The 27659-nt window shown below is 37.7% G+C and overlaps 1 protein-coding gene across 2 annotated transcripts in view; it reads left to right on the plus strand.

Moving 5' to 3' along the window:
• The window catches only part of LOC114652606 (phosphofurin acidic cluster sorting protein 1-like), a 142511-nt gene that overhangs the window by 88636 nt on the left and 26216 nt on the right, over positions 1-27659 (plus strand). For both annotated transcript variants that reach the window (XM_028802970.2, XM_028802975.2), the window contains exons 10-18: positions 570-663; positions 1129-1209; positions 1292-1404; positions 6173-6305; positions 6982-7086; positions 11829-11935; positions 14990-15144; positions 16632-16742; positions 25688-25790. In XM_028802970.2, coding sequence (XP_028658803.1) covers positions 570-663; positions 1129-1209; positions 1292-1404; positions 6173-6305; positions 6982-7086; positions 11829-11935; positions 14990-15144; positions 16632-16742; positions 25688-25790 — 1002 coding nt within the window. The remainder of the gene's footprint in view (positions 1-569; positions 664-1128; positions 1210-1291; positions 1405-6172; positions 6306-6981; positions 7087-11828; positions 11936-14989; positions 15145-16631; positions 16743-25687; positions 25791-27659) is intronic.

The raw sequence follows: 27659 nt of genomic DNA on the forward strand, positions 1-27659 counted from the left end.
CTAATTTTGCACCTGTTGACTGTGTCTGTGATCAGCAGCTGCAGAGTTTTGGACTTGGTACTTTAAGATTTTGGGTAGTTTTATATATCTGCCATAATCTGATAATTGATACATCAATTCACTTTGGGATTCTTAATTCCTTTTAAAGTTTTTTTTTATCATCATGTGACAACAGTGTTTTCTGATCACCCGCCCAGTGATCCCATGTTGGAAGTGTTAAAGGCATTATGGCATCCACATTTCAACCGAAATTAATTAATTTGTCAAGTATATGTGAGTTTTCAAGAGGTGTACTGCAAACAAGTTATATATGGTGTTTAGTTTTTTACTTTTTCATTGTATTTTTGTTCATATTTTAGCTTTCTTTGCATAAAATAGAGTTGTAATTAGTCAGACACTGAGACTCACACTGACAGCTCAATGACTGTTTATTGTATAGTATGTTTGTGTGTGTGTGTATAAGTAGGTAATACACATATAAAAGCTTATTCTTTCCATAGACTTGAAATTTTCATACACTTAAAATGATCCTTTTCAAGAAATCAAAATATATATATATTTTTTTTAAGACCATTTTTCGAAGGTATGTCCCAGTCCAGCTCTCAGACGGAAATTGGCAGTTTAAACAGCAAGGGAAGCCTAGGAAAAGACTCTAATAGTCCGGTAAGATGTACACAAAGCACTGTGTTTTGAGCATAGTTCCTTGCTCCAATATTGTTTGATTTGTTTTACCTAATTAATATTTAAATGTTTCTTTTAATTGGCTAGAGATCTGTATGCTATCTTTGACAATATTAGGATTTAAAATTTATTTAAAATAAGGTACACATTGAATCTAAACACTGTTTAATCCATAGCCATTTTTGAGCCTCTTGAGTTTTATCTGTTAATGATTATGATTGTCCTTGACTTTATAATGTAGTACCCTACCTTCTGCTTGAACATACTTATTAAAATTCCACATAGCATCTTATGAACATTATTATAAAATCAGTTCATGTATATGCTTTGGAAAAATACTTTTTAACACTTTTTTTAATGATGGATATTATTCCTCACAGAATGTGAAACCACCATAAATAGAACTGTAATTGTTGTTCTGTTTTTTCCCAATTTATTTTTGTACAGGTGGAGATCTCATTATGTGAAAAATTAAAACATTCTCGTAGCAGAAATATGGATGAGCCCATTCCAGAAACAGATGTACTGGTAATGTAGCCAGATATTGTTTCATTGCATATATTATCAGTTTTTTATAATAGGTTTTTATATTTATTTTTTGCCCTTTCAGGAATTCTGTGAACAGGATCTATTTGCAGAAACAAACACCACTATTATAGTGCCAGAGAAGCTGCGAACACCACAGAAGAGTGGAAAGACAGAATCTCAGAGTTCTTCTCCTAGGTAATACTAAATGTACTGCATTGATTGATTGACTATGGTTGGTCTGAGGTTAACAATCTGCACTGGTATTTGGAAGGTTGTCAGTTCAAATCCCATTATTACCAGAAGAGATCCTACTCTATTGGGCCCTTGAACCAGGCCCTTAACCTGAAAATTGCTCCAGGGGTGCTGTATAATAGCTGACCTTGTACTCTGACCTCCAAAGGTCATGTGAAAAGACAGTTTCCCCTAAGGGATTAATATAGTGTACCAAATACAAAAAAATGAATAAATGAAATTGTCTCATCTGTGATATGCATATACTGAATTAGGAGCTTAGTCTTAGTATTTAATTGCTTAGCTTCTCTTTAAAATCTCTTATATAATTAATGGCTGGCCTTGCCCTTTTCATTAAATATTTCACAAATTACTTCATTAATTGGCTCATTTGAGGTTTTAAATATAAATTAAACATACAAATAAATAATTGCAGAGGTTAATTTTATCATTGAAAAAGTGCTTTTGTTAAATGTAGAGGTTTTGCTTTTAGGCATTAATATGTCATGGCGAAAAATTGTCACCAGAAGGCTTTTTACCTGAAATGAAGGCTATTAGGAATCTCGGGATAGGCAAACAGAGTATAGTTTTATTGCAATAAAATAACCATAATAATAACACGGACTCAACCCAATACAGCCAAATTGAGCTGAGCCCCAAACAGTTCAGGACTCCAAACTTATATAGTCACTAGCAAAATACCCGCACTTCGCAGCGGAGAAGTAGTGTGTTAAAGAGGTTATGAAAAAAAAAGGAAACATTTTAAAAATAACGTAACATGATTGTCAATGTAATTGTGTTGTCATTGTTATAACTGTTGCTGTCTTTTATATATATATATATATATATATATATATATATATATATATATATAATATACACACACACATAAACATTTATGTACATATATATACATATCTACATATACACATCTACATATATATACACACATACATAAACACACACATAAGACTTACTGACTGAAACGGGCTTTCATTGACAATCATGTTACGTTATTTTTAAAATGTTTCCTTTTTTTTTCATAACCTCTTTAACACACTACTTCTCCGCTGCGAAGCGCGGGTATTTTGGTAGTATATATATATATATATATATATATATATATATATATATATATATATATATACACACACATACATGCAGTTTTAATAACACAGAAATCAATATAAACATTAACATCATTATCATATGAGAATATGAAGTAATATATAAGAAGCACATTTCATATAAATATAAATTATTAAACAGTAAAATCTTCTTCTGTAATTTGCTACCGTGGCAATTTGTGTGTCTGTCCAGGATTTTAAATGACCTGTAGCTCGCAAACCGTTTCACCTATACACTTGAAATGTGGTACACATATAGTACGTCACGTCTACTATCCGCTTTATGAGTGATGATTGTTTTACTCTTTTTATCTTTATTTTATTTTATTGTAGAATCAACTCCTATCTGCGCACAGCAGGGCAGCCGTGGGCGGATGCGTATGGTGTATTCACTCCATGTTATCGTGCATTGCGCTGTCAGTGGTATTTTGATAAAAGAATTTGAACAACATATAAGAAGCGTATAAATTATTAAACAGTAAAACATTAACATTTAAGAAGTAAAGTTACATTAAGTACTACTGCAGTGCCTTCGGGTATACCTCATTTTTTGTTTGCCCATTACATGCTTAAATGTATACATTTTTTGGTGCACCTACCCGAGAACACGCGACATATAACCGAGCGTGGGAGAAGCATGGATTTTAAACACGCGTTGAGTTCATCTGCTGGTCTCCCTCGTGGAATAAGTGGTAATGTTTGACTAAAATCTACAGCGAGTAAAACGACATTACCTCCTATTTTTTTTTTTTACGATCTCTGAGATCTTGCTTTTTTCGGTTCAAGGCTTCATAAGCTCTTTTATGTTGTATGGTGTACTTATCCCAAACCATCATCTTTGAATGTTGCAAGACTTTCGCCTTGTATGTAGATCGGGGTAATTACATTCATTGCATTCCTAGTCTGAATCACAATCTGATTGTATGGGTGGTTACCTGGCACTGTAGGGTTGCCACCCGTCCTTTAAAATACGGAATCGTGCCGCGTTTGAGAATGAAATTGCGCGTCCCGTTTTGAATCAATACTGGACGGGATTTATCCCGTATTTTTTTTATCATTTTTTTTTTAAAGCAGCGTCTCATGCAAATCATCCCACACGCATTTTATGAAGATGCCTCCTTTCCTACTTTTGATTGGGTAATACTTGATGTCATCGTTAGTTTGATTGGTGTTTTTAACTGTCCAGTGAGGAGGGCGTGTCTTTTAAGTAGAGTCTGCAAAGTGTTGGCACTGAGATGTGGCGTCAGCGCCATAGTTGAAGCCCCTAACGTTGCGGTCAGCAAGTCGGCTAACATCCGCCATGTGCCGTCTTTCAGTTGCGAGAAGCAGATCATAGAATGGTTGAAACTGTTGCCCCTAACGTTGTGCCACGGCGTGTGGTTCGTTTATACGTCGTGTCTTCTCATTAAACTTTTATCTCGCGAATATGTTATTGCAATCCGCAGCGGGAGCGTTTCTATAAACTTAATTTAAACTTACGTTTTACACCGTGCTTTGTTTCCCTTATGAACACGCTTGTATGCTTAACTCGCTCCGTTCTCAATTGTTTAATTAATTTTTTGCTCTTCGCTGTTTGAGGCTCTTCCTCCATTTCCCCCTACTTCGTTCTTTTATCTTGCGAATATGTTATTGCAATCCTTAACGGGAGCGTTTCAATAAACTGATTGAAAATAGTTTTGCATTTAACTTTTTAGTAAAAGGCGAGCTTTTAAGCCTGAGAAATCACCCCGTAAATGCACATGTTTAATTGGACATGTGTTAATATGTATGCTTACACAGTATTAAAAGACAGTGAACAACGTCAGTTACCTTTGTTCCCGCGTTTGATAAAAGGTGAGCTTTTAAGCCTGAGAAATCACCCCGTAAATGCACACGTTTAATTGCACATGTGTTAATATGTATGCTTACACAGTATTAAAAGACAGTCAAAAATTAACGTCATTTACCTTTGTTCCCGCGTGTGACTCGTGCTGTAAATCTCTTCCTTGTTTTTAGTTCATGTGATTACGTAGGAGGCGTGATGACGCGATACGTGACTCCGCCTCCTCCATTACAGTGTATGGACAAAAAATATGTTCCAGTTATGACCATTACGCTTTGAATTTCGAAATGAAACCTGCCTAACTTTTGTAAGTAAGCTGTAAGGAATGAGCCTGCCAAATTTCAGCCTTCCACCTACACGGGAAGTTGGAGAATTAGTGATGAGTCAGTCAGTCAGTCAGTCAGTGAGTGAGTCAGTCAGTCAGTCAGTGAGGGCTTTGCCTTTTATTATTATAGATTTCTTATCACTCTGACCTCGCTCAAATTAGCTCATTTGCTCTTTTTCTCTGACTCCACTCTGCTCCTGTCCGGCCGATACCTTGAGTTCCCATGGGAACCGTTATTATCTCCTGACTTTCCCTGAAGCTGGCTCCTCTGGTACTTTCACTGTCTAATGTTAATTTTACTTTCTGTTTTGCTCATTTCTTTCACTGGCCAAGGCCTTTCTTCCATATATGGGCTTCCTCTCATCATTTTCCCTTCCTAGCCTATTTGGTGGTCAAAGCTAAGCTTTAATTAAAAAATAAATATGGCATGTGCTTTTATTCAATTATTTACTTGGCAATCCTGACTTGCATTAGTATCTACACTAAGGTTAATGCTTATATACAGTATTTGTCTATATTTATACTAATGCATGAATACACTAATTTTACTTTCCATACATTACATCATCTTCCTTTTGCTGTTTCTGCTGACTCACTGTTCCAGCTGGCTTCTTACTTGCCTACCAGGGCCTATTTTTTACTGATATCGTTTCTCAGCATTCTGACTTTCGAACACAGGTATCCTGGTCCCCCCTTCTTCTGTCCTCGGGTAGTTTCTCTGCGTCATACTTGTCCTGTTCTATTCTTCCTCTCTTAATACTGGTAATATTCCTTTTTTTTTTTTTACTAGAAAATGCAATATGTCTAATTTTTTAGTTAACCATTTGCTTGACCTATCTTATTTGCTTAACATTCTAATTTATGTTAAATCTAATGCTTCAGAAGCTATTAATTACTTTTATGGCTATGTATGGTAATATGCTATTTATGCCTAATGTAAAATGTATAAATATTTTCCTTCTATATGTAGAACTTTATAAACAACATTTTTCTTAGTGGAAGTTCTCCAGTAAAGATGTCAATGTTGTGGAGTAAAATTTTCTTGCTCATTTCATAAATGTGCACACTTGTTTATTAAAATGTTATGAATGTTTTTGTACTCCTTTGCTACACATATAATTTATGCAACTGTAAAAACATAAAAAAGAACTGCATGCTAATGTAACAATTCTATAGAGTGACCTGAAAGTGGGTAGAAGAAAAAATATTCAATATTCAATAATGGTCTGCTTCCAAAGGGGAAAGATGCCATGAAAGACCTTTTGTTTTTCCAGTGTGATTTTATCATCCCTGTAAATAAGCAATTTGCTTTATTTCATTCATATTCTTCAGTAGAACATGTTGAGTTGGTTATCAGTTTAGTTGGAGTCATTGAAAAGACGGACCACTGTGTGACTGACCTAACTTGTTGTTTGAGTAAAATCAGATATTGAAACTGTTTGACTTTTTTCCTTGCAGGTTAGATGGAAGTCACACACCAAGACAGAAAAGAGGCACCCCACTGAGAGAGAGACAGTTATCAAAGCCTTTAAGTGAGAGAACCAACAGCTCTGACAGCGAGAGGTCCCCAGAATTGGGGCATGGAACTCAGGTAATATGATAAATTCGAGAAGCATTTTCATCTGCAAAATTTGCCCAGATAAATCACATATTGTAAGATTTTTTTGTTTAATTACTAGGGTTGAATAGAAGTAACTGTGCAAAATATAGGTAAATTGATGAAGAAAAACTCAGTTTAAAAAAATTAAGACTTGGGCAAAACAAGGATAGCAAAACCCAAGAATACAGCTAAATAACAATGTTGTAACTTTGGAAGGAATGGCCCAGGGACTAGTCTGACAGGTATCCTATTCATTAATATTTCAAATCCAGCTTGACAAAAAAATTGGTATATCTGTAAAAAAGAGTTGGTGAAACTCTTCAAATACAATTATTTATACAGATATACCGTAGAAGATTCAAAGATATAATAGCTTGCAACCAAAAATGCTTCTTCTCAGAGTGAACCTTTAAAGAAAACTATTGTGAGTGTAGAATTGTTCTTTGTTTAATTTGAATATCTGTATCTTACATAGTAAACATTAGAAAGTTGCATACCTCCTGTCAAAGTATGTGGGGGGGAGCACATATATGTAAACAGCTGTTGTATAGTTATATCCTTTAGGATAGTAATGATGTTAAGGCAATTGAAAAGAGTGTCAATAAAATAGTGTTAAAGAAATCTTGCTCTATAAGAAATTAACTTTGATTGTATTCTGATTACACAGGTTCCACGTAAAATGGTGTATGACCAGCTGAACCAAATCCTGGTTTCAGATGCAGTGCTTCCTGAAAACCTGATTCTAGTTAACACCATAGACTGGCAGGGACAGGTAAGTCAGAAAGAAGGTTTAAAAACAAGGGACTTGGTTTACCAGGTGAATACCTGGTTTAATTCTCCTGGTGATAATTAAATAATATATAGAGTGTCTTAATTTGTCTATACTGGGGATGTTTGTTATTATTTGTTCTTTAGGAATGTGTACTACCACTGTACTTTCACATTCTGGAAGGCATATACAGTATTTCAGTTTCACTTGTTCATATGTACCACATTCCCATATTTAACCAGCTTAGCCCAATTAAGTGTTGCCAAGAAAAATGTAAAAAAGACATATATATGTATGTATGTGTGTGTGTATTTTATCTTAACAGGCTTTTATTTTCCACATTGTTAGAATGAAATGTCAAGCTTAATTGAGATCAGGTTTTGTGCCTAACTGACATTTATTGACACGTCTGTATTTTTTCATCTGCCCAGATGGGAGCAATGTTTGAATCATATTTCAACCAACTCTAGAATAATACTTGAGTTGCACTGTTTAGTATGTTTTTTTTGAAGGTATAGTTTTGGCATGGAACCTTATCAGAAAAAAAGTCTGTTCATTAATTGCTTAAAACAACATTGTGATATCATATCAAAAAAAGTATACATTGTCACATGCTAATCAACACATGCAAGTAAGAACTTCACTGTACTCTGTACACATGACAATATTGACCATAAAAGTCTATAATAGCTATGTTAAATACCAATAGAGTAAGTGATAGATTGAAATATCTGAATCAAGTTGAATAACTCTGCATCTTCAAATTTCAAATTTCACACAAACATTAGGAAGTTTTTCTTTACAAAAAGAATGATAGACACTTGGAATAAGCAACCAAGTAGTGTGGTATACAGTAATACATTAGGGACTTTCAAAACTCGACTTGACTTTTTTTTTTTGAAGAAATAAGTGGATAGGAATGGTGAGCTTTGTTGGGCTGAATGGCCTGTTCTTGTCTAGAGTGTTCTGATGTTCAGTTTGAATGTGGGGATAGATGTATTGTAACTAAGGTGCTCTGGTAACATCAATATGTAAGCAAGAATTAGACAATTGTTTTAGAATAAAACAAACTGGGGTCCTATAGCATGAAATTAATGAAACTGATATTTCAGAGAATTTAATTGAAAAAGTTATTACATGTTAACCCTGTCTCCAACAAATTAGATGTTTCAGAAGCAACATACAACCTCCTTTGGTACTTCCAGCCCATAATCATTCTGGAGAATTGTATTTAGTGAGGTCTTTCAGTATATTGGAGGAATATACTTCAGATGTTACTTTAGTTGTTTGAAAAGAATATACTTTTAGGAGATTATCAGTGTATGAAATATAAATCAGTTGTGTGGTGACAGGTCTGGATAAAGTCTTATCACCATTTGCTTGCTTTAACTTTAAGAATGTTTATGTTGCAGTTTTAATGATGTATATAATAGTAAATTTCATAGCGTAATTCTTCTCAATATTCTTGAGTTTCATTTGTGATTGGGTGAACAAATATACTGTTAATTATTTATAATTACTTGTAATAACAATAATGAAGCAAGTTGTAAGAAATCTTTTTGCATTCAAGAGCAATCAGATAATAAACACCTAGGCATTTATGGAAGCAGTATTGCCAAAAATGTGTTAAAATAATTGGCTCATTAATTTCATGGCTTGTCTCTAAGGCTAAGCTGATTGTTGATGATATTCTTTGTCAAGTGGCTGGACACATTGTCAATGTAAATAAATTCATCAATTGGCAACAAGCAATTGCATTAATTTTCTCTAAATTAAACAGGCTTCACAAGAAAGCTATCAGGCCCTGATGTTTCCAGCAGGAGGTGTATGATATTCCTGTGCTACTTTAGTCTAGCAGGAGTGTGCTGTAGTTGAAGGAAGGCAGACTGATCAGCGCATCACGCACAAAGTTTGAATGAGCCGAACACGTGTATTTGTCCACTTTAAATTTCAAGGGGACCTCCAAGGGGGAGCCCTCCCGCCTTGTGTAAAAGTAGTAACTAATTGGGAGGATTAACAAAACATTGACTGGACAGGGTTCTGCTAGTAATTTGGTTCCACTTCAAGTGTAACTTTCAGGCAAATAATGTAGTGTCTCAGTTGTGAAGTGGTGGTGTATAAGCTAAAGTGGCTTACTCTGCAATTGTTTTTGGCAGGGGGCCAGTATGAAGGTCAGTAGCTAGTGGGACTTCAACCACAGCAAATTAAAACTGTTGAAAGAAACTGTGGGCTGAGCTCACTGGGTACCCTACACAATGATGTCACAGGAGTGGGCCCCATGTGGCTCTATATGCAAGGAGACAAAAAAGGTGGCGATCAAGGATTCTTTTCTTGTTGTTGCATTTCTACTTCATTGTAACCATAAAGACAAATAAACCTTTGTTTTTTATTTCTACAATCCATATTGTCCTTCTTTCTCTTCTATGCACATGGAGGGTGACTACAACAGGATTGTAATTGTACTGTGTATACAAGGCAATAAATATGAAATAAACTGATTGCACTATACAGTGGAACCTCGGTTCACGAACGTCTCGGCACACGTACAACTCGGTTTACGACCAAAAAGTTCGCCAAACTTTTGCCTCGGTTCACGACCAAACACTCGGTATACGAACAAGCCAGGTTCCCTTTCGGTTCATTCTCTCCCTGTGCATTTCCTGTGCAGCAAGCGAGAGAGAGCGCGCAAACGCGCACGCACACACACACACACACACACACACACACACACACACACACACACACACACACAGACACACAGAGGCAGCGCAAGAGACAGAGGGCTGTACACACACACACAGGAGCACGCGCGAGAGAGGCGTGTGCGCACACACACAGGAGCGCTCTAGACAGACACACTGTGAGCTGCAAAGCTGATCGCACCCCCAGAGAATACAGACGCCCCTGGGAAAACCCCTAAGAAACATGGACAGACTACCTTCACATTCCTCCTTTCCCTTCTTGCCGGCTGTGTCGCGTAATATGCCTCTCGTGCGGTGCTCCGCCTTCTTAAAAAGCCTGCACGGGCTTCTTTCAGTTTGTTAAATTGGTTGCTTGCTTCTCCTTCTTTCTCTCTCAGACAATCTGTGCTCCTGGTGGAGCTGTCATCTCTGACTTGTCATGGAGCACGTTTAAACTGTTGAAAAGAGACAAATGTTTGTTTGCAGTGCTTTGAATAAAGTTCCTTTTTTTCTACAACCTCTTGTGTCTCTGTGCAAATCTGTGACCCAAGCGTGACAACACACACAGGCGCTCCAGGCTCGCAAAAGAGAGACGCACGCACACACAGGCGGGGGAGACAGAGGCGCGCGCGCACACACACAGGAGCGCGCTAGAGAGACACACACAGGTGCTCCAGGCTCGCAAAAGAGAGACGCACGCACACACAGGCGGGGGAGACAGAGGCGCGCGCACACACACAGGAGCGTGCTAGAGAGACACACACAGGTGCTCCAGGCTCGCAAAAGAGAGAGGCAGGCACACACACACACACAGGCGGGGAGGGGAGAGAGAGGCGCGCACACACACAGGAGCGCGCTAGAGAGATACACACAGGCGCTCCAGGCTCGCAAAAGAGAGACGCACGCACACACACACAGAGCGATTGAGGGACACATAAGGTAGAGAAGGCTTGTTTTTGTTTTCACTTCTGTTTCCACTGATCGGTTCGTAGCCTGCATTGTTGCAATGTTACTTTTCTTGGTGGTTTATTAAATTACAGATTTTTCAAATGTTCCTTTTTCCCCTGTGCTTAAAACTCATTAAAAAAAGTGTTTTTAGCGAGAGCGGTTCCTAGCACTATAGCGCGAACTATTGCAGTGTTAGTTTTCTCTGCTCTTAAAGGTTTTCTCAGTGTTATTCAATGTTTTTACATTTAGTTTACCATTACGCTGTGCATTCTATGGTATAATTAACTATATTTGTGCTTAAAAACTAAAAAAATGTATATATTTACATACAGTTTCTACGGTCTGGAACGGATTAATTGTATTTACATACAATCCTATGGGAGAAATTGCTTCGGTTCACGACCAACTCGGTTTACGACCAGAGTTTTGGAACGAATTATGGTCGTGAACCGAGGTTCCACTGTATATCAAAGCAGTGCTTTACATTTTTTTTTTTTTTTTAAAAAAGACAGTGACACTGTCCTCTTGTAAGCTTGCAATACCAATTGCAACTTTTTGCAGCATGTTGTATACATACATGATAAGCAAAGGCAAATTTATGTGCTATAACCAAGCCATGACCAAACATGACACAACACAATATAATTTTCTGTACTTGCACTTTTTTGGGTGGTTTCTTTTTTTTTTTTTTTGTTCAGAACACATTAGAAAGAGAACTGAGGATGTTGTGTTCTGAGTGAGTAAAAGTAATTAGTAATTTCTATTTTGATGTTCGTAGAAATTTATTCCAATTCATTTTATGATGAAGCAAATCTAATTTTTGTGTTTGAGTTTTGTGATTGTACAACATGATTTTTAGTAATGTTAAACATGGAGCAAATCACCTTTTGAATCATCATAGTATCATCACCGAATACATGTGCTGAGTTGCAGCAATCTGAAACAACAAAACTACTGTATCATCAGCCAAAATGCCAGTGCACCATTCCACCCCCTGCAACACCCAGTGTAGAATCTTTCTGCGGTATGTGGGCAGAGCAACTAATTATAAAGAGTGATTCGGTTTCTTATATCAAAATGATTCTTTACAATAATGTGTTTCTTATCTTTATGCAGTATGTATCAGAGCTCCTTCAACAAGAGAAGATGCCAGTAGTGTGCACCCATTCAAGTGCTGAAATTCAGGCAGTGTTATCAGCAGTTTTAACCAGGATACAGAAATTGTAAGTTTGTGTTAGACTTGCTGTATTTTCAGTTACTGTTAGCATTGCTGCTAGCTTGGTATTGCCTTTTTTTTGCTGTGCTTATTTACTGTGTCACTTAGCTTTCTGCATTTCTTTCATTGTTGCCATTTCATCTTTACTGCATTCAGCCAAGCAGTTACTAAGCATAATAAATGCATTTTAACACATCTTCCCAGTTTGCATTCAAAGACATCACTGCCCTAAAACAATGAAAGCAATGCAAATGTTAAACCATTTTGGAAGAGTTTGTGTGTTTGCTTGTTTGTGTTTACTAAATGTATTAGTATAATAATAATAATTATTATTATTATTAAAGGTCTTATAATATAGTTGCAGTACCTGCAGTTGCTCCAGAAGCTCATCATGTGTTTCTTTCCCTGCTGTGCACTTGCATAATATAACATAAATAAACAACAAAATATCCAGATCTGCTCTACTCCAATTCAGAGTTCTGGGCTGTTGAAATCAATCCCACCAGCACTGGGCACAATGCAGGAATAGTACTGAACATGGTGCAAGTACATCCCAAGGGCTAAATGCATATGCATCCATACTTACACAGTGGCCTATCATTCTTACCTGCATGTCTTTGGGTATATGGGAGGAAAATTGGAGTGCCCAAAGTAAACCCTTAGAGACACAAAGATAATGTATGCATTCCATCTGCACAACTGGATGTGGAACTTGAATTTAATATGCTGAATCCATATTACATTTCCACTCTTGACCCTTACAAATGGTGTTAAATCAGATTAGACCAGAGTAGTGCATGACCTGTAACTGAACAAGTTAATAGGGAGTGAAGCTTATGAAGTTCCCCTGCTCCATCCCCAGCTTCGTGAAAGAATGTTGCAAAGCTGTGTATGGAGTACAGTTGTAAGAAGTTTTAAGCAGAAAGGCAATGTAGTCAGTTACCGTATATATTCCCGGATAAGTTGGAACTTGATTTTACAGTATAATTTCTGGTGTTTTATAATGTCGGTCGTATAAGTCAAATTCAGAAAACTCACGCTATTGGTGCAAGGGATTATATCGTAACACCCACCTGAGAGAGTAACCACAGAGCACACTGCCTTTTTTTTCTATGTGGGTGTGGCAATGCGCTGTATCAGCACGTGCTCCTAACCTCTCTCTCTATTGTGCCCGAATACCTGAACTATTCCGAAGCAACGTTTGCACTGATTTGTGTTTTTTGTATCTCACACCCTCATACACCTTTATCGTAAGAGCATCCCTTATCTACGATGATGTGTTCAATCAAAAGAAAATATGAAGCTGGTTTTAAACTAAACATCGTTGAAGTAGCGAAAGAAATTGTAACTGCGCTGCTGCAACAAAATTTGTTGCGTCTGAGAAACTGATGTGAGATTGGAGGAGGCAAGAAGATGTAAAAAAGAAAAGATATCACATTTTTTAATGGGTGTATAAGTTGGTGTCTGATTTTATGATCAATTTTTTCGGGTTTCAAGACCTGACTTACACGTGAGTATATACGGTAAGTGACATGTTAAGGCTGAGATTGTTGTGGGTAATTTTTTTTTTTTTTTTTTTAAAGTTTCGTTTTCCGTTTTTTTTCCATTTGGGTGTCTATATTTAAATGTAAACCTTTATATATAGGTAGATATAGGTGCAGTACAGTAATGCAATGAGTAGCAGTGTCACCTTACAAATCCAGTGTCTGGGGTTCAAATCTGCTTCATCTTCCCATCCCTAAGGATGTGTGTATTAGATTAATTTGATTGTATTTACTAAATGTATTATTCCAAAGTGGGCCAGTGTGAGTATGAATTTGGATGTGTTGCTTGCACAGGAGCCGGACCAGGTCCTGCCTTCCACCGAGTGCCAATAGGATAGGCTTTGGCCTCAAATGAACCTGGGTTGGATTTAACTTAGAGAGATAAAGAGAGTTTGGCTATGTGCTTATGAAGTGGCAAAATCCAGCTTAAGAATTTTATATCACTTTTAAAACGATGGGCTAATTGCAATATTTATTGTTTTGTCTTGTATCACTGTTTCATAAGACACACAAACTGTTTTCACCGTTAGACTAAACAGTTTCCTAAACAGAATGACACTAAAAGCACTGCATTTGCAATGGTAATTATAAAGTAAAAACAATAAAACTACTGATGTACAAGAGCTCCATGCTTCTTTGTCAATTATTCCAACATGAATGCAGTCAATATATGTGAAAATGTCATACAATCCTTGCAGCTACAACAATTATTAGTGCTTGGTTAATTAAAGTAAAAAGGCAAATTACTTTTTTTTTTCCTTAGCCACTGGAATAAAAACAACAAAGTACTGCATTAAAGTATTGCAGATTTAATTAAGAGTACAAAACCACCACTCAAACTAAATTTCTCTTGGGAGGTTTAAAAAATGCAAGCTTTTTAATTGGTTGGCCTTAATATTTATTTAACTAGAAGATGTACATAGCGTATTTTATTCCTCATCATAAGTCCCTTTTATGTATATACAGTAATTTTAAGAAAGCAGCTCATTCTCTTTGAACAATGCTATCAAAATCTACCATAAATACTAGCATTTTAATTCAGTCTTGGGTAACATTTTTGCTTGCTTGTCATGGCTTGTCTTTGGGTGAAAATTCTGACAAAGAACTATGAATGGCTGAAAAATTAACATCTGTAATGTTGAATGTTCACAATTATTTGATGTTGTTCAGATGTACTGATTCTGTTCATTAACTTCATCATTAAAAAAACAAAAAATGTCACAAGGGAAATTTAGTTTAAAATTTCTGATATGTTTTCTTCAGTGATCTTTGTTGCTCATTACTCTCTTGGGAAACCGTATATTGGGAAAAGCAAATTCATTAAATAAATAAAGGACAGTAGAATGCTAAGTTTTTGAATATGCTGTGAAGAGGAATGAGGAGGTGTACATTGTTTTTCATGTTAATGAATATAACATAAAGGACATTTTCCCTTTGGTAGTTCTGTCAGCAAATTAAAAATGTACAACAGTTAATGTAAATAATAATACAATTTTTATTTAAATTTTTTTTTGCAGCTGTAACTGTAACTCCTCAATGCCACGGCCAGTAAAGGTAGCAGCTGTAGGTGGTCAGACCTGTTTAAGCACAATTCTTCACTACTATGTAAATCATCTTACCAACAAAACATCAGACTGGCTTACCTATATGAGATTTCTCATCATCCCACTAGGTATGGTATGTTGATTAGAGACAATAGTGTTTGGTCAGTGCTTGCATGTGATTAAAACTCTCACAACTGACTAAATTTAGTTGAGTGCAAAAGATCCAATCAAACTGATTTGCTCTGGGGTGGAAAAATGCGTGACTTAAAATGGTTTAAACAAGATTTATTTTTACTGCAAAATTGAACATAAGAAAAATGTGTGAGGCTGTTCAACTAATCAGCAGTGACTTTAAAACCATGCTTAGGTAAATAAGGAAAATTTTACATTTTTCAGAATGAAATCCAGCGTAGATTAGTGTGGTGTTTTAATTTAAGAAGTGGCCCTGTTTAAGTTTTTGTGTTCTGTTTTTTTCCATCATTATTTAATTAAATACTTTAGCTTTTCAGCATACTATTAAGGAGTAAAAAGTGTGCTTTCGCTCTTACAGTCACATAAAATACAACCTGAATTTTAAAGTAAACTGATTGAACACTATTAAGATTAGTAATGGCACCTTAAGAATTTTTTTGATTATTAAAGCAGACAAGCTTTCAGAGTTCTCTGTGTAAACTCTTGTAAACTTTCAACTGAATGAGTATAATTCAAAGCATGTTTCCCTTCAATTGACTGACTTCTTTATTACCAAAAACAAGTATAAATGTTTTGCAGTTAAGAGTTGGGTCTTAGGCTAGTGGCTAACTACACAATTTTTTTGCAGAGAGAACATCAGAATTAACCAACTGCAGTTGCTCTATTGCATCGCTTTCAAGGATGTCACATTAAACAATTAGAAGTCTCAGTGGATGATGGGTTACATGACTGGTTCACAGCTTCTCAGTACAATTTAAAATTTCCAAAGTATTGTAAACTCACTGCATTTTGAAAAGCAATTAATGTGCTTCTTGACAGTGCCAATGGCAGTCTGTTAATTTTCAAGGTATTATGTGTTTAGTTGCAGTCTGGGTCTGTCTTTTTTTTCCTTTTTACATCTTGTTGTGTTCCAGCAAACTTGAAACATTGGACAGATGGGCATTTTTATTTTACACAGTGTTGTTTTACAAGACTGGTGATCAGTGGCCACCTGCCATAACTCCTAACAACTCTAAGATTATTTAAGTGAAGGCTAAAGAAGAAAACCCCTTTAAAAGTCATGCACTGTAACAATGGCCTTGGACAGTTGTTTGATTATAAAGTTGTATTGCCAAGCAGTGACTTGTTGTGATATTTTTATCACAAATCAGATGTATAGCTAAAAGCTTTCTGAAACTCATTCTTTTCAGATTGAAACTCTTACTTAACAGTGACCAAATTGCAAAACTACATTTATAATTAAAAGGGTACCTCCATTTCTTCCAACTGAGAATATATAGACTAATTCCAGTGTTATTTAGTGTATTTTAAGCACTTAAACCTGGGAGACATGAATATTCATACCCATGATGATGACTTGTCCAAGAAATGAAGTGACTATCCAGGGTCCTCTCTGCAACTTATGTTTTCCTTCCCCTATTAGGTTCACACCCTGTTGCAAAGTATCTGGGCTCCATTGATACTCGCTACAGTGCAAGTTTTCTTGACACATCCTGGAGAGAGCTTTTTTTTCGGTCTGAGCCACCCTGCACAGGTAACATTTACACACATTTCCATTATAAAAATGTAATAGAATGTGTTGGTTCAGTTCTCTAGTATTTTAATAAGTGGATCACATCTAATGAGCCTTCACTGAAATGACCTGACACAGTCTTGAATGTGTTACCTACCAACGTGGCATGGTTTAGTATTTTAAATCTTCTTTTTTTGTGTGCTGTGAAAAAGTATTTACCCCCTTCATGATAGCCTGTTTTATAGATTTGTCACAACGAACAGCTTCTGATCTTTAGACTATTATGTAATATTAGATAAAGGAAACAAGAGTAGATATATAAAACCAGTTCTAAATTACTGCCTATACTTAAATAATAAGCTTATCCAACACCTGCATTGCCCCTAGAGTTATTTACTGAAACAGCTGACCAAAGTTAATTGATAGTTAGACTCTGCTGACTGAACACAGCCAGACCAGACTGCAGATTTCAAAAGGTTTCATAATCAGTGCATCAGTTTTACTTTTAATTTATGGACTTTGGACTTTCGGTTGTTGGATAACTTTGTTTCTTGAATAAGGAAAACAATGATTTAAAAACTATTGTGTGTTCACTCTGGATCCCCTTCTGTAGTATTAGATTTTGTCTAATGGTCAGAGGATATTAGGACGGGAGAGGTACTTTTTCACAGAACCATAAGAAGTTGTTGGTGTTAGCATCATCCAGTAGAGAACAAGCAGCAAAGTCTGAAAGTGGGCTACAAATCATTTTGCACAGGTTTTTTTTATGTTACTGTTTTTTAATATATAAAAGGAGATGTAGTTAAAGTGTGCATTTTATTTCTTTATATACAGTTCTCTTTGAATGTTCATAAAACTGTTGTAGCTTTTCAGTTTTATATTGTAGTTCTTGTTTCATCAAAACAACATTAGGACACAGTTTTCTAACAAAGTGTTAAGTTTGAATAATTCTGTTTATTGTTTAATAATAATAATAATAATACATATTATATATAGAGCACTTTTCCAATTTTCAAAGCACCGTACATGTATTCAAAACTGGGCATTATAAGAATAAAACCACAAAAACTAGGCCAGTAAACAACACTGGCTAGAAGGTAATATACAGTGCATCCGGAAAGTATTCACAGCGCATCACTTTTTCCACATTTTGTTATGTTACAGCCTTATTCCACAATGTATTAAATTAATTTTTCCCCCAGAATTCTACACACAACACCCCATAATGACAACGTGAAAAAAGTTTACTTGAGATTTTTGCAAATTTATTAAAAATAAAAAAATTGAGAAAGCACATGTACATAAGTATTCACAGCCTTTGCCGTGAAGCTCGAAATTGAGCTCAGGTGCATCCTGTGTCCCCTGATCATCCTTGAGATGTTTCTGCAGCTTAATTGGAGTCCACCTGTGGTAAATTCAGTTGATTGGACATGATTTGGAAAGGCACACACCTATCTATATAAGGTCCCACAGTTGACCGTTCATGTCAGAGCACAAACCAAGCATGAAGTCAAAGGAATTGTCTGTAGACCTCTGAGACAGGATTGTCTCGAGGCACAAATCTGGGGAAGGTTACAGAAAAATGTCTGCTCCTTTGAAGGTCCCAGTGAGCACAGTGGCCTCCATCATCCGTAAGTGGAAGAAGTTCAAAACCACCAGGACTCTTCCTAGAGCTGGCCGGCCATCTAAACTGAGCGATCGGGGGAGAAGGGCCTTAGCCAGGGAGGTGACCAAGAACCCAATGGTCACTCTGTCAGAGCTCCAGAGGTCCTCTGTGGAGAGAGGAGAACCTTTCAGAAGGATAACCATCTCTGCAGCAATCCACCAATCAGGCCTGTATGGTAGAGTGGCCAGACGGAAGCCACTCCTTAGTAAAAGGCACATGGCAGCCCGCCTGGAGTTTGCCAAAAGGCACCTGAAGGACTCTCAGACCATGAGAAAGAAAATTCTCTGGTCTGATGAGACAAAGATTGAACTCTTCGGTGTGAATGCCAGGAGTCATGTTTGGAGGAAACCAGGCACCGCTCATCACCAGGCCAATACCATCCCTACAGTAAAGCATGGTGGTGGCAGCATCGTGCTGTGGGGATGTTTTTCAGCAGCAGGGACTGGGAGACTAGTCAGGATAAAGGGAAAGATGACTGCAGCAATGTACAGAGACATCCTGGATGAAAACCTGCTCCAGAGCGCTCCTGACCTCAGACTGGGGCAACGGTTCATCTTTCAGCAGGACAACGACCCTAAGCACACAGCCAAAATATCAAAGGAGTGGCTTCAGGACAACTCTGTGAATGTCCTTGAGTGGCCCAGCCAGAGCCCAGACTTGAATCCGATTGAACATCTCTGGAGAGATCTTAAAATGGCTGTGCACCGACGCTTCCCATCCAACCTGATGGAGCTTGAGAGGTGCTACAAAGAGGAATGGGCGAAACTGGCCAAGGATAGGTGTGCCAAGCTTGTGGCATCATATTCAAAAAGACTTGAGGCTGTAATTGCTGCCAAAGGTGCATCGACAAAGTATTGAGCAAAGGCTGTGAATACTTACGTACATGTGCTTTCTCAATTTTTTTTATTTTTTAATAAATTTGCAAAAACCTCAAGTAAACTTTTTTCACTTATGGGGTGTTGTGTGTAGAATTCTGAGGAAAAAAATGAATTTAATCCATTTTGGAATAAGACTGTAACATAACAAAATGTGGAAAAAGTGATGCGCTGTGAATACTTTCCGGATGCACTGTAAGAAGTATTAAATAAGATCCCTTTAGATGTTTTTAGCAGCACTTCTTGAGAGTAAAAAAGTGAGGAAATGTACACATACTGTAATAATTAGGTGCATTCAAAGATGAGTTAATTGCTTTTGAAGTTGGAACATTTTGTATTTTTTGTTTATTAAATATAACCGTGAAATGGAATGTACAGTGATTGCATGTAATATTATAGGACATAAAATAGATGTTTATAATAGTGTTTTACAATATATTTTTTGCTTAAAAACCAAGCCCAAATTAGTTTATGGCAACGGAAATCACTTTCTTAGACGCCAGATTCCATCTCCTGGGGATTTTAAAATTGATTGATGTACTGTTGTTAATTGTCGGGGGTGGAGGGTTTATGATTAACTGTAGTTCTGAGGCATACAATTTCTGAAGGAATTGCTGTACCTGATGGAGAGGTAAAGTGTGAAGTCTCAAAATGCAACAGACTATGATGGATAGCCAAGTTTAGAAGCACTTTGCTGAAAATTATAGAATGAGAGAAATATTCAATCATTCTAATGTGTAGATATTGTATTAGTGTGGTTGTTTTAATGTAACTTAAATACTGAGTATATGTTTATTCACTGTTTAAAGTGAAGTTTAAAGCAGAAGGAAAAGTGAGCTTTCATTTCAGTGGAAGTTTTTGAAATTGCAAAAATTCCTATAGTGCTATAGCCCTATATATTTGAGATATCTCAGCGAAAACTGAACTTAACCAACATTTTTTTGGAAGAACGAATGTGCCAGAATTCAAGAAATTGGTCCACTGGGAACCAAGTTGTTTTATGCGGATAGACAGATAGACATTACAATAACAGTAGGTACAGTTAGGTCCATTAAGTATTTGAAAAGTAAAACAGTTGTCATAATTTTGGCTCTATGCATCACCACAATGTTTGAAATTAAGCAATCATTATGTGATTGAGGTGTAGGCTTTCCGCTTTAATTCAAAGGGTTTATCAAAAATATTATATGAGCCGTTTAGGAATGACACCCATTTTTCTGCATAGCCCCCCATTTTCAGGTGCTTGAAAGTATTTGGACAAGCTAACATAACACATATAATCATAATTTTCAATATTTGGTTGAAAATCCTTTACAGTCTATGACTGCCTGAAGTCTGGAACCCATGGCCTTGTGTGGTGTTGTTGCTACTCTGAAGATCCAGCTTAGGTCCAGTAGGCTACCACCTACAAGAAGAATGAGGCTGGACCTGGCCAAACTCCAAGATCGTGCTGTTTCAAATGAGTTTGCTCCCAGTTTTTGAAGAAACTGCAGATTTAGGTACAGTTGCTGATCTTAATGTGATGTGGGAGACCTTCCGTAACAAGACTCTGAAGATTGCTGAGGGTTGTTTTGCTGTTTCATCTCGCATGGCACCCTGGATATCATCGAGAGGAGTTAAAGCACACAGCTTGATGGCAACTCTGGTCTGTACCGGGAACTGATAAGGACAGCTGCAAGGGCTTTGAGGGCAGATAAGGTGGCATTTGTTAGAAGACTCTGTGAGCAAGTGATACACCATCTATGGTTTAGTGACTGCTTACAGAGGACTTGAAACATTTTGCAAATCTAATTCCATTCCTCAGAGAGCCGCTGTCAGGGCGGGTAATGGAACAGTCCTTACGGATGACGCTACAGTTGTGACCCGCTCGATTGCCTACTTTGAGCTGCCATTTAAAGATAACCCTTTCGGCTAGGACATTGGATATCTCTGGGTTCACAGTTCTTGAGGCTGGTCCTCCAATTCACTGTGAACCACCCAGTCTCAACTGAGATTGCACAGGTGGTGAACCAGCTGAAGACAGAGAAGGCTGCAGGGATCTGTGGTATCCTGGGTAAACATCTCTAGGCTGGTGGTAAGGCTATCCTCCTGGCATTGCAAGCAGTCTTTGCTTCCATTTGGGAGATGCCATTGCCCCAACTGACTGGAAAATGGAACTTGCTGTCCCTATCTGGAAAGGGAAGGGTGAACACTTGGATTGCAGCAGCTACAGGGGAATAACACTGCTTCAGTGCCAGTTAGGGTCCTTGCTAGGGTCATCCTCAATAGGATCCGTGATCACTTACTCAGCTACCAGCGACCTGAGCAGTCTGAATTATGACTAAGAAGTCTACCATCAACCACATCCTGCTACTGAGGGTTGTCAAATGCAAATATCGGCAGAGTTTCTTTACAACATTTATTGATTTTTGTAAAGGGTTTGACTCAGTTGAATGAGCTGTCCTGTGGGACATCCTGAGACTTTGCAGGATCGCCCAAAGTGGCTGGATATCATGGGTGTCCTGTACACTGGTACTGTGAGCACTGTACAGAGTGGAGGCAAAACCTCTGTGTTTTTCCCATTTGATTCTGGTTCATTAGTGGTGTGTTCTTGCTCCTACTCTGTTTAATGCTTGCATGGACTAGATGTTGCGCATGGTTGTAGGGACCGGCGGCTGTGGGGCATCTGTTGGTGAAGAAAGATTCACCGATCTTGACTTTGCCAATGATGCTGTGATCTTCGTGATGTCAACGGAGGCTCTGATCGGTGCTGTCAGGAGACTGAGTGAGGAGTCTGAGTGTCTGGGCTTGAGAGTATCCAGGCCTTTAATGACCTCTTGGGCACAGCCATCAGCAGTATGTCTGTCTGCAGAGAGAATGTCAGCCTCGCCGAGTGGTTTACTTACCTTGGCAGCGACATTCATGTCTCTGGTGACTCTTCCTATGAATTCAGCAGATGGATTGGGTGGGCCTTGGGAGTCATGAGGTCGCTGGAAAGGGGTGTGTGGTGCTCCCAATATCTTTGCAAAAGGATGAAGGTCCAAGTCTTTAGAGTCCTGGTGTTTCCTCTTTTGCTATATGGTTACAAAACATGGAATGGTATCCAGCGACCTGAGATAAAGACTGGACTCCTTTGGTAATGTGTCTCCTTTCAATGAATCATTGGGTACTGCTGGTTAGACTTTGTTTGGAATAAGAGGTTGCTCATGCAGTCCCGAATGAGGAACATTACCTGCATTGTGAGGGAGTGTCAGTTACAGCACTACAGCCATGTGATGCATCTTTCCATGTGTGATCCAGCTCACATGATCGTCATTGTTGAGGACCCAAGTGGCTGGACCAGGCCAAGGGGACGTCAGTGTAATACCTGGCTGGAGCAGATAGATGGTCATTTCTGGAGGTTGGGATTGGACTGTTTCCTTGTGTGGTGGGTGCAACAATGTGCTGCACCAGTGCATACTCCCTGACCTGATGCTTTTCCAGTCCTTTACTGCAGCTGTCTTTAGTCGCTGCTTGTTCGCTGGACTTTCTGCTATTAGTTTTGTCTTCAGCAAGTGTGAAATGCATTTCTGATTGGGTTGAGGTCAGTAGCACTTGGTTTGCTATCACAATATGTTTTGGCTTATTGTGCATCTGTAATGTGAAGTGTCGTCCCATCAGTTTTACAGCATTTGGCTAAATCTGAACAGACAGTATAACCCTGTACACTTCAGAATTCATCCTGCTAATTCTGCCAGCAGTCATATCATCAATAAACACCAGTGACTGACTTCCATTCACAGCCATGCATGATCATGCCATAACACTGCCTCCACCTTGTTTCACTGATGATGTGGTATCCATATTACTAACCGAAGGTTGTAAACCGGATGGGCGCATCGAAGCGCACGCGCACTGCCGCAAGCCCGCCCATAGCTAACGACACAGCCACAGAAAACACAGAAACGAGAACGTTGTAAACCGGATGTCACGAATTGCCTACCAGTGTGATACAACACAGCCACAGAAAACACAGATTAGATGTACCAGACTCAGCCGTTTGCTTAGGCTGTACAAATCTGAGCCCATAGCTAACGACACAGCCACAGAGAAAACAAAAACGAAACGATTCAGCGCATATTTGAATCACATTACAGTATTACAGTACGGAATCCCCAGACGTCCAGACTTCGAAGCGCACGCGCACTGCCGCCTACAACGCGCTTCTGAAACACCACCGACAGAGGAGTCACGGCTCAAAAACGAAACAGCTCCCAGGCAAAGGAGCCACGGCTCAGAAACGAAACAGCTCAACTAATGGAAATACAAATCCGAGCCCATAGCTAACGACACAGCCACAGAGAAAACAAAAACGAAACGATTCAGCGCATATTTGAATCACATTACAGTATTACAGTACAGAATCCCCAGAAGTCCAGACTACACAGCATATTTGAATCACATTACAGTATTACAGTAATACATTATTAACAGTCCAGCCACAGAAAACACAGAAACAACACCAGATGGAAGAAAACAATAAACGAACGCTCCGTATTAAACGTAGGTGCGATTATAATTCCTAACAGTAAACGACTTATAGCTAACGGAGTCACGGCTCCAAAAAGAAACAGCTCAACTAACGCAAATACAAAAACGAGTCCGTATGGATAAAACGAATGAATGAAGGTGCCCACACAAAGACACCGCTTTAGTACAAATATGTTTATTTAATTAAATGAAAACTGTACCATGGCTACGACCTGTACACTACACCTGAGGTAAGGCGTGCACGCCAGGTTGTATAGCCGCCCGAACGCGACTGCCCACACCACCGCATATACCACGTTCGTTTAGTAATGCCCGGATCCGCCGACATGGCCACTTCAGCACGTGAATCCGCAGCCGTCAGCAAACGACTTCTCGTTGACGACACAGCCATAGAAACACAAAAACGAAACTGCATGGCTAAAAACAATAAACGAAGGTGCCTACAACTGAGTCACAGCTCCAACAAATATGTTTATTTAACACTAGAATTACCAGAGCCTACGAAAAAACTGGTAAATCCGTCCCACCTTAAATCGCGTCTTAAATCCTTTGCACCTCTCCGCCAGAGTCTTTTGTCATCTAAATGTGCTGATAAACACAAGCTACTAGCAGCCAGCTATTCCATCCCCCCACCGACTTAGAACGAACTTCTCCTAGCTCATGCCTTGCCTTGATTTGATTACAGTATCTGGGATTGAAGTGGAGTTTTAGAGTGGAAATAATATAGCGTTATTTGGAATACACGCATTTCATGTGTGTTCCGTTTCTATAGTAGTCTGTGCAAACACATTTTTAAAACAGAAACGTTTTTCATATTCTAATAGTAAATGACAAAATGTAGGCATAAACTATATAACGTATGAAGCCTGAAGTCCATATATCAAAGAAACACTTTCACAAAAGGTGCAAATAAGAGAACACGTGCCCTTTCATTCAAAAATATAACTGCACAAAAAAAAAAAAGCCGCATAAGCATGCCACATTGACACTCTTACTACAACCGCCGCGGTGGCGTAATGGTATCAGCTCCTGACTGGGAATCAGAGGGTGGCGAGTTTGATCCCGCACGGCTCCACTTCGAGAAGTGAACTGCTCTTATTCTTACAATTTTAGAATAACAACATAAATTTGATTTCAGTCTGTAACAGCCGGTGTAACTTATGATACTGGTAAAGGTTAGCTTTTTTTTTTTTTTTTAAATTCACTTTTCATTCTCGCAGTCGCATTCAGAATCAATCCATACAACCCCATCTGACATAAAGACGCGCTATAGGTATGCAGTGTACCACGATGCATACTACCGCCCCCCCAAAAGGGTTCTGACACACAAACGCTGGCGAAGCTGCCTTCTTCGTATCTCACCGTCACTTGAAATCAGCAGTTCTTAGCATTGCACCACGCAAGCTGTCGTATCAACCACCAACTGTAACTTGCTTTCTTTATTCTTCGGTTATAGTCTTATAGTCTTTCTCTCTCTGTATGAGTCTGTAATTGAACAAACTGGTTCAGAAAATGGATGCATGTTATTAATAGGAAATGACAAACCAGAAACTATTATAAAGCAAATGTTGTTGAAATAAACAGAACAAGATAATATATTCATTACTCCTAAAGTTCATCACCTCCTTAATCCATATTCATTACCTCCATAAGGTGATTTAGAACCCTGGACAGGCTGAATAATGGACTCAATGTATGGATAAGCACACTGCAAATTTTAAAAAGTTATTTTTATAATGAAAATCATATTTCTTGAATGTTACAACATAAAGTTTTATTGCTCATATTATCTGGCTTTTATTAAGTGAAAATGGCACATATTTTTCTTGTAATTTTTATTTTTCTTTGACTATGGTGTGTGTGTTATTTATTTATTTTAAACTCCCCACACCCTCCCCCACCTCTCTCTCTCTCAGCTCCTTTTGATGTGGTTGACCGTATTGCACAGTATGTTGCTGGAGCAGGTACCACACATCAGTTGCCAATAGCAGAGGCCATGCTAACTTGCAAACGAAAAATGTAAGTGACAACAATTATTACTAAATTATCAGTTTTACATTTTGTATTGCCAGTTATCACTGTAACATTTTGCTACTATGTTTCAAAGCAATTGCAGAAGTCATAATCTATGACCTTTTAGTCAGAAATGTATTTCCTTATAGGTAAAACCATGATTGACTTAGATCCTAACTGTTTTTTCTAAAACTTAAATCACCCACCGCAAGTTGTAAAAACATCTGGACAGAGATTAATGTGATATCAATTTTGGCAAATTTTATCCAGTTACTTCAAGGGCAGGGCTGCTTGGTGTCTTAATAACACTCACTATTAAATATTTTTATACTCTTATACAAGGGGGGACCCAAAAATATTCCCAGAATCAGTCAATAGGATGGAAGGTCCATAATGTTGCCTCAAGGTATTGAATGCTCACAGTCTCATTAATACGTCTGACAAGTAACACTATACTGAGTTGATTGACATCCATTCTACAGTTGTGTGTGCAAATTTGATGATTCTTTGCTGCTAGCTGAAAAAATGCATGTCCGTTCATATCGAACATCAAGACAATATTGATTGTTTTTACAAACTTAGCAATAAAATTTTTCATCATGATTAGTCTGGTAATTGGCAACATTATGCTGATATTTATGCAGATAAGCATCGGGAAGAAAAAGTTTGGAGCAGTGGCACATATAAAACATATTTTGCACCATGAAAGTGTACCTGCACACGCAGTGTTATCAGTCAATGGGTTTTTGACCAAAACAGTGTGGCTGTTGCTTCACATCTCCTGTATTCACCAGATCTTGCTCCCAGTGACTTTAATTGAGATCAGTCATGAAATTAATGAGATTTTAGGGTTTTTGTTTTTTCCAATCATGAAAAACTCCAGGAAATTAAGAATATCTTGGAAGATTTTGCTGGTAAAGCATTAACTTGCAGGTAAGTTTTTATAAGTAGGTTGGGCCACAGGAAAAGATGAAGGATCAGCTTGCATTCCACAAGATTCCAAAACTTTTGCACTAGAAGACTCGCCTAATACAAGACAGACCCACTAATCTGAAAAATGTTATTGGAACCTACTTATCTTCATCTGTACCTCTGTGTAATTTTTTGCCTCAATATATTTTCTGATTTTTCTGCCTTCTATGGTTAAGGTGGAATGTTGTATTCAACAGCTTTATTTCAGTTATAGCATTACTGATATATTGATGAAAAATTTTAGATTTTGTTGATTTTTATAATTTCTTGCAAGCAAATATTTTTTGTTCTTGTTGTATTATGATAAGAAATTATGTGTTCTGCTCTTCCTATTTAACAGTAGAATTCTACAGTATACATTGCCAGGCTTACTAAAATCTTTACTGTTATAGTTTAATTTATTTTGTGTATGACTTCTTAATTCTGTGTCCTCTTTTTAATAGGCCTAGGTTACCGGTACTTTAATTATAAGTATTTAATGGGTATTCATCCTTTGCCTAAAAAAAGACATTTTGGCATACTTCCTAATGCAGTACTTTTATAGTGAATTGTAAAAGGTCCCTTTTTCTTTTTTTAAATAAGAATGATGCCTTGAAATTTCATTTGTGATGCTATTTAAAGGCATTAATACTGTGTTTTACAATAACATGCTTCCTTGCAGTAGTAGACTTAGAGCTTTGTTAAATTTTCCATTTTATTAAATTGCAGATATTACTTTCAGATCACGCTGTGATATTACATTTAAAGACCTGTAGCATTATTTTCTGACTAAACACCCTACTCAGTTTAAGGATCATTGGGTAGCTTGTGAATATGAAGGAATACTTTGAAAATCATGACTAAGGAACATTCCATGGAAATTAGGGAAAATTGCTTGTAATAATAAAGGTTAATTATATAGCA

Source organism: Erpetoichthys calabaricus, chromosome 1, assembly GCF_900747795.2.
Source record: "Erpetoichthys calabaricus chromosome 1, fErpCal1.3, whole genome shotgun sequence".
NCBI lineage: Eukaryota > Metazoa > Chordata > Cladistia > Polypteriformes > Polypteridae > Erpetoichthys > Erpetoichthys calabaricus.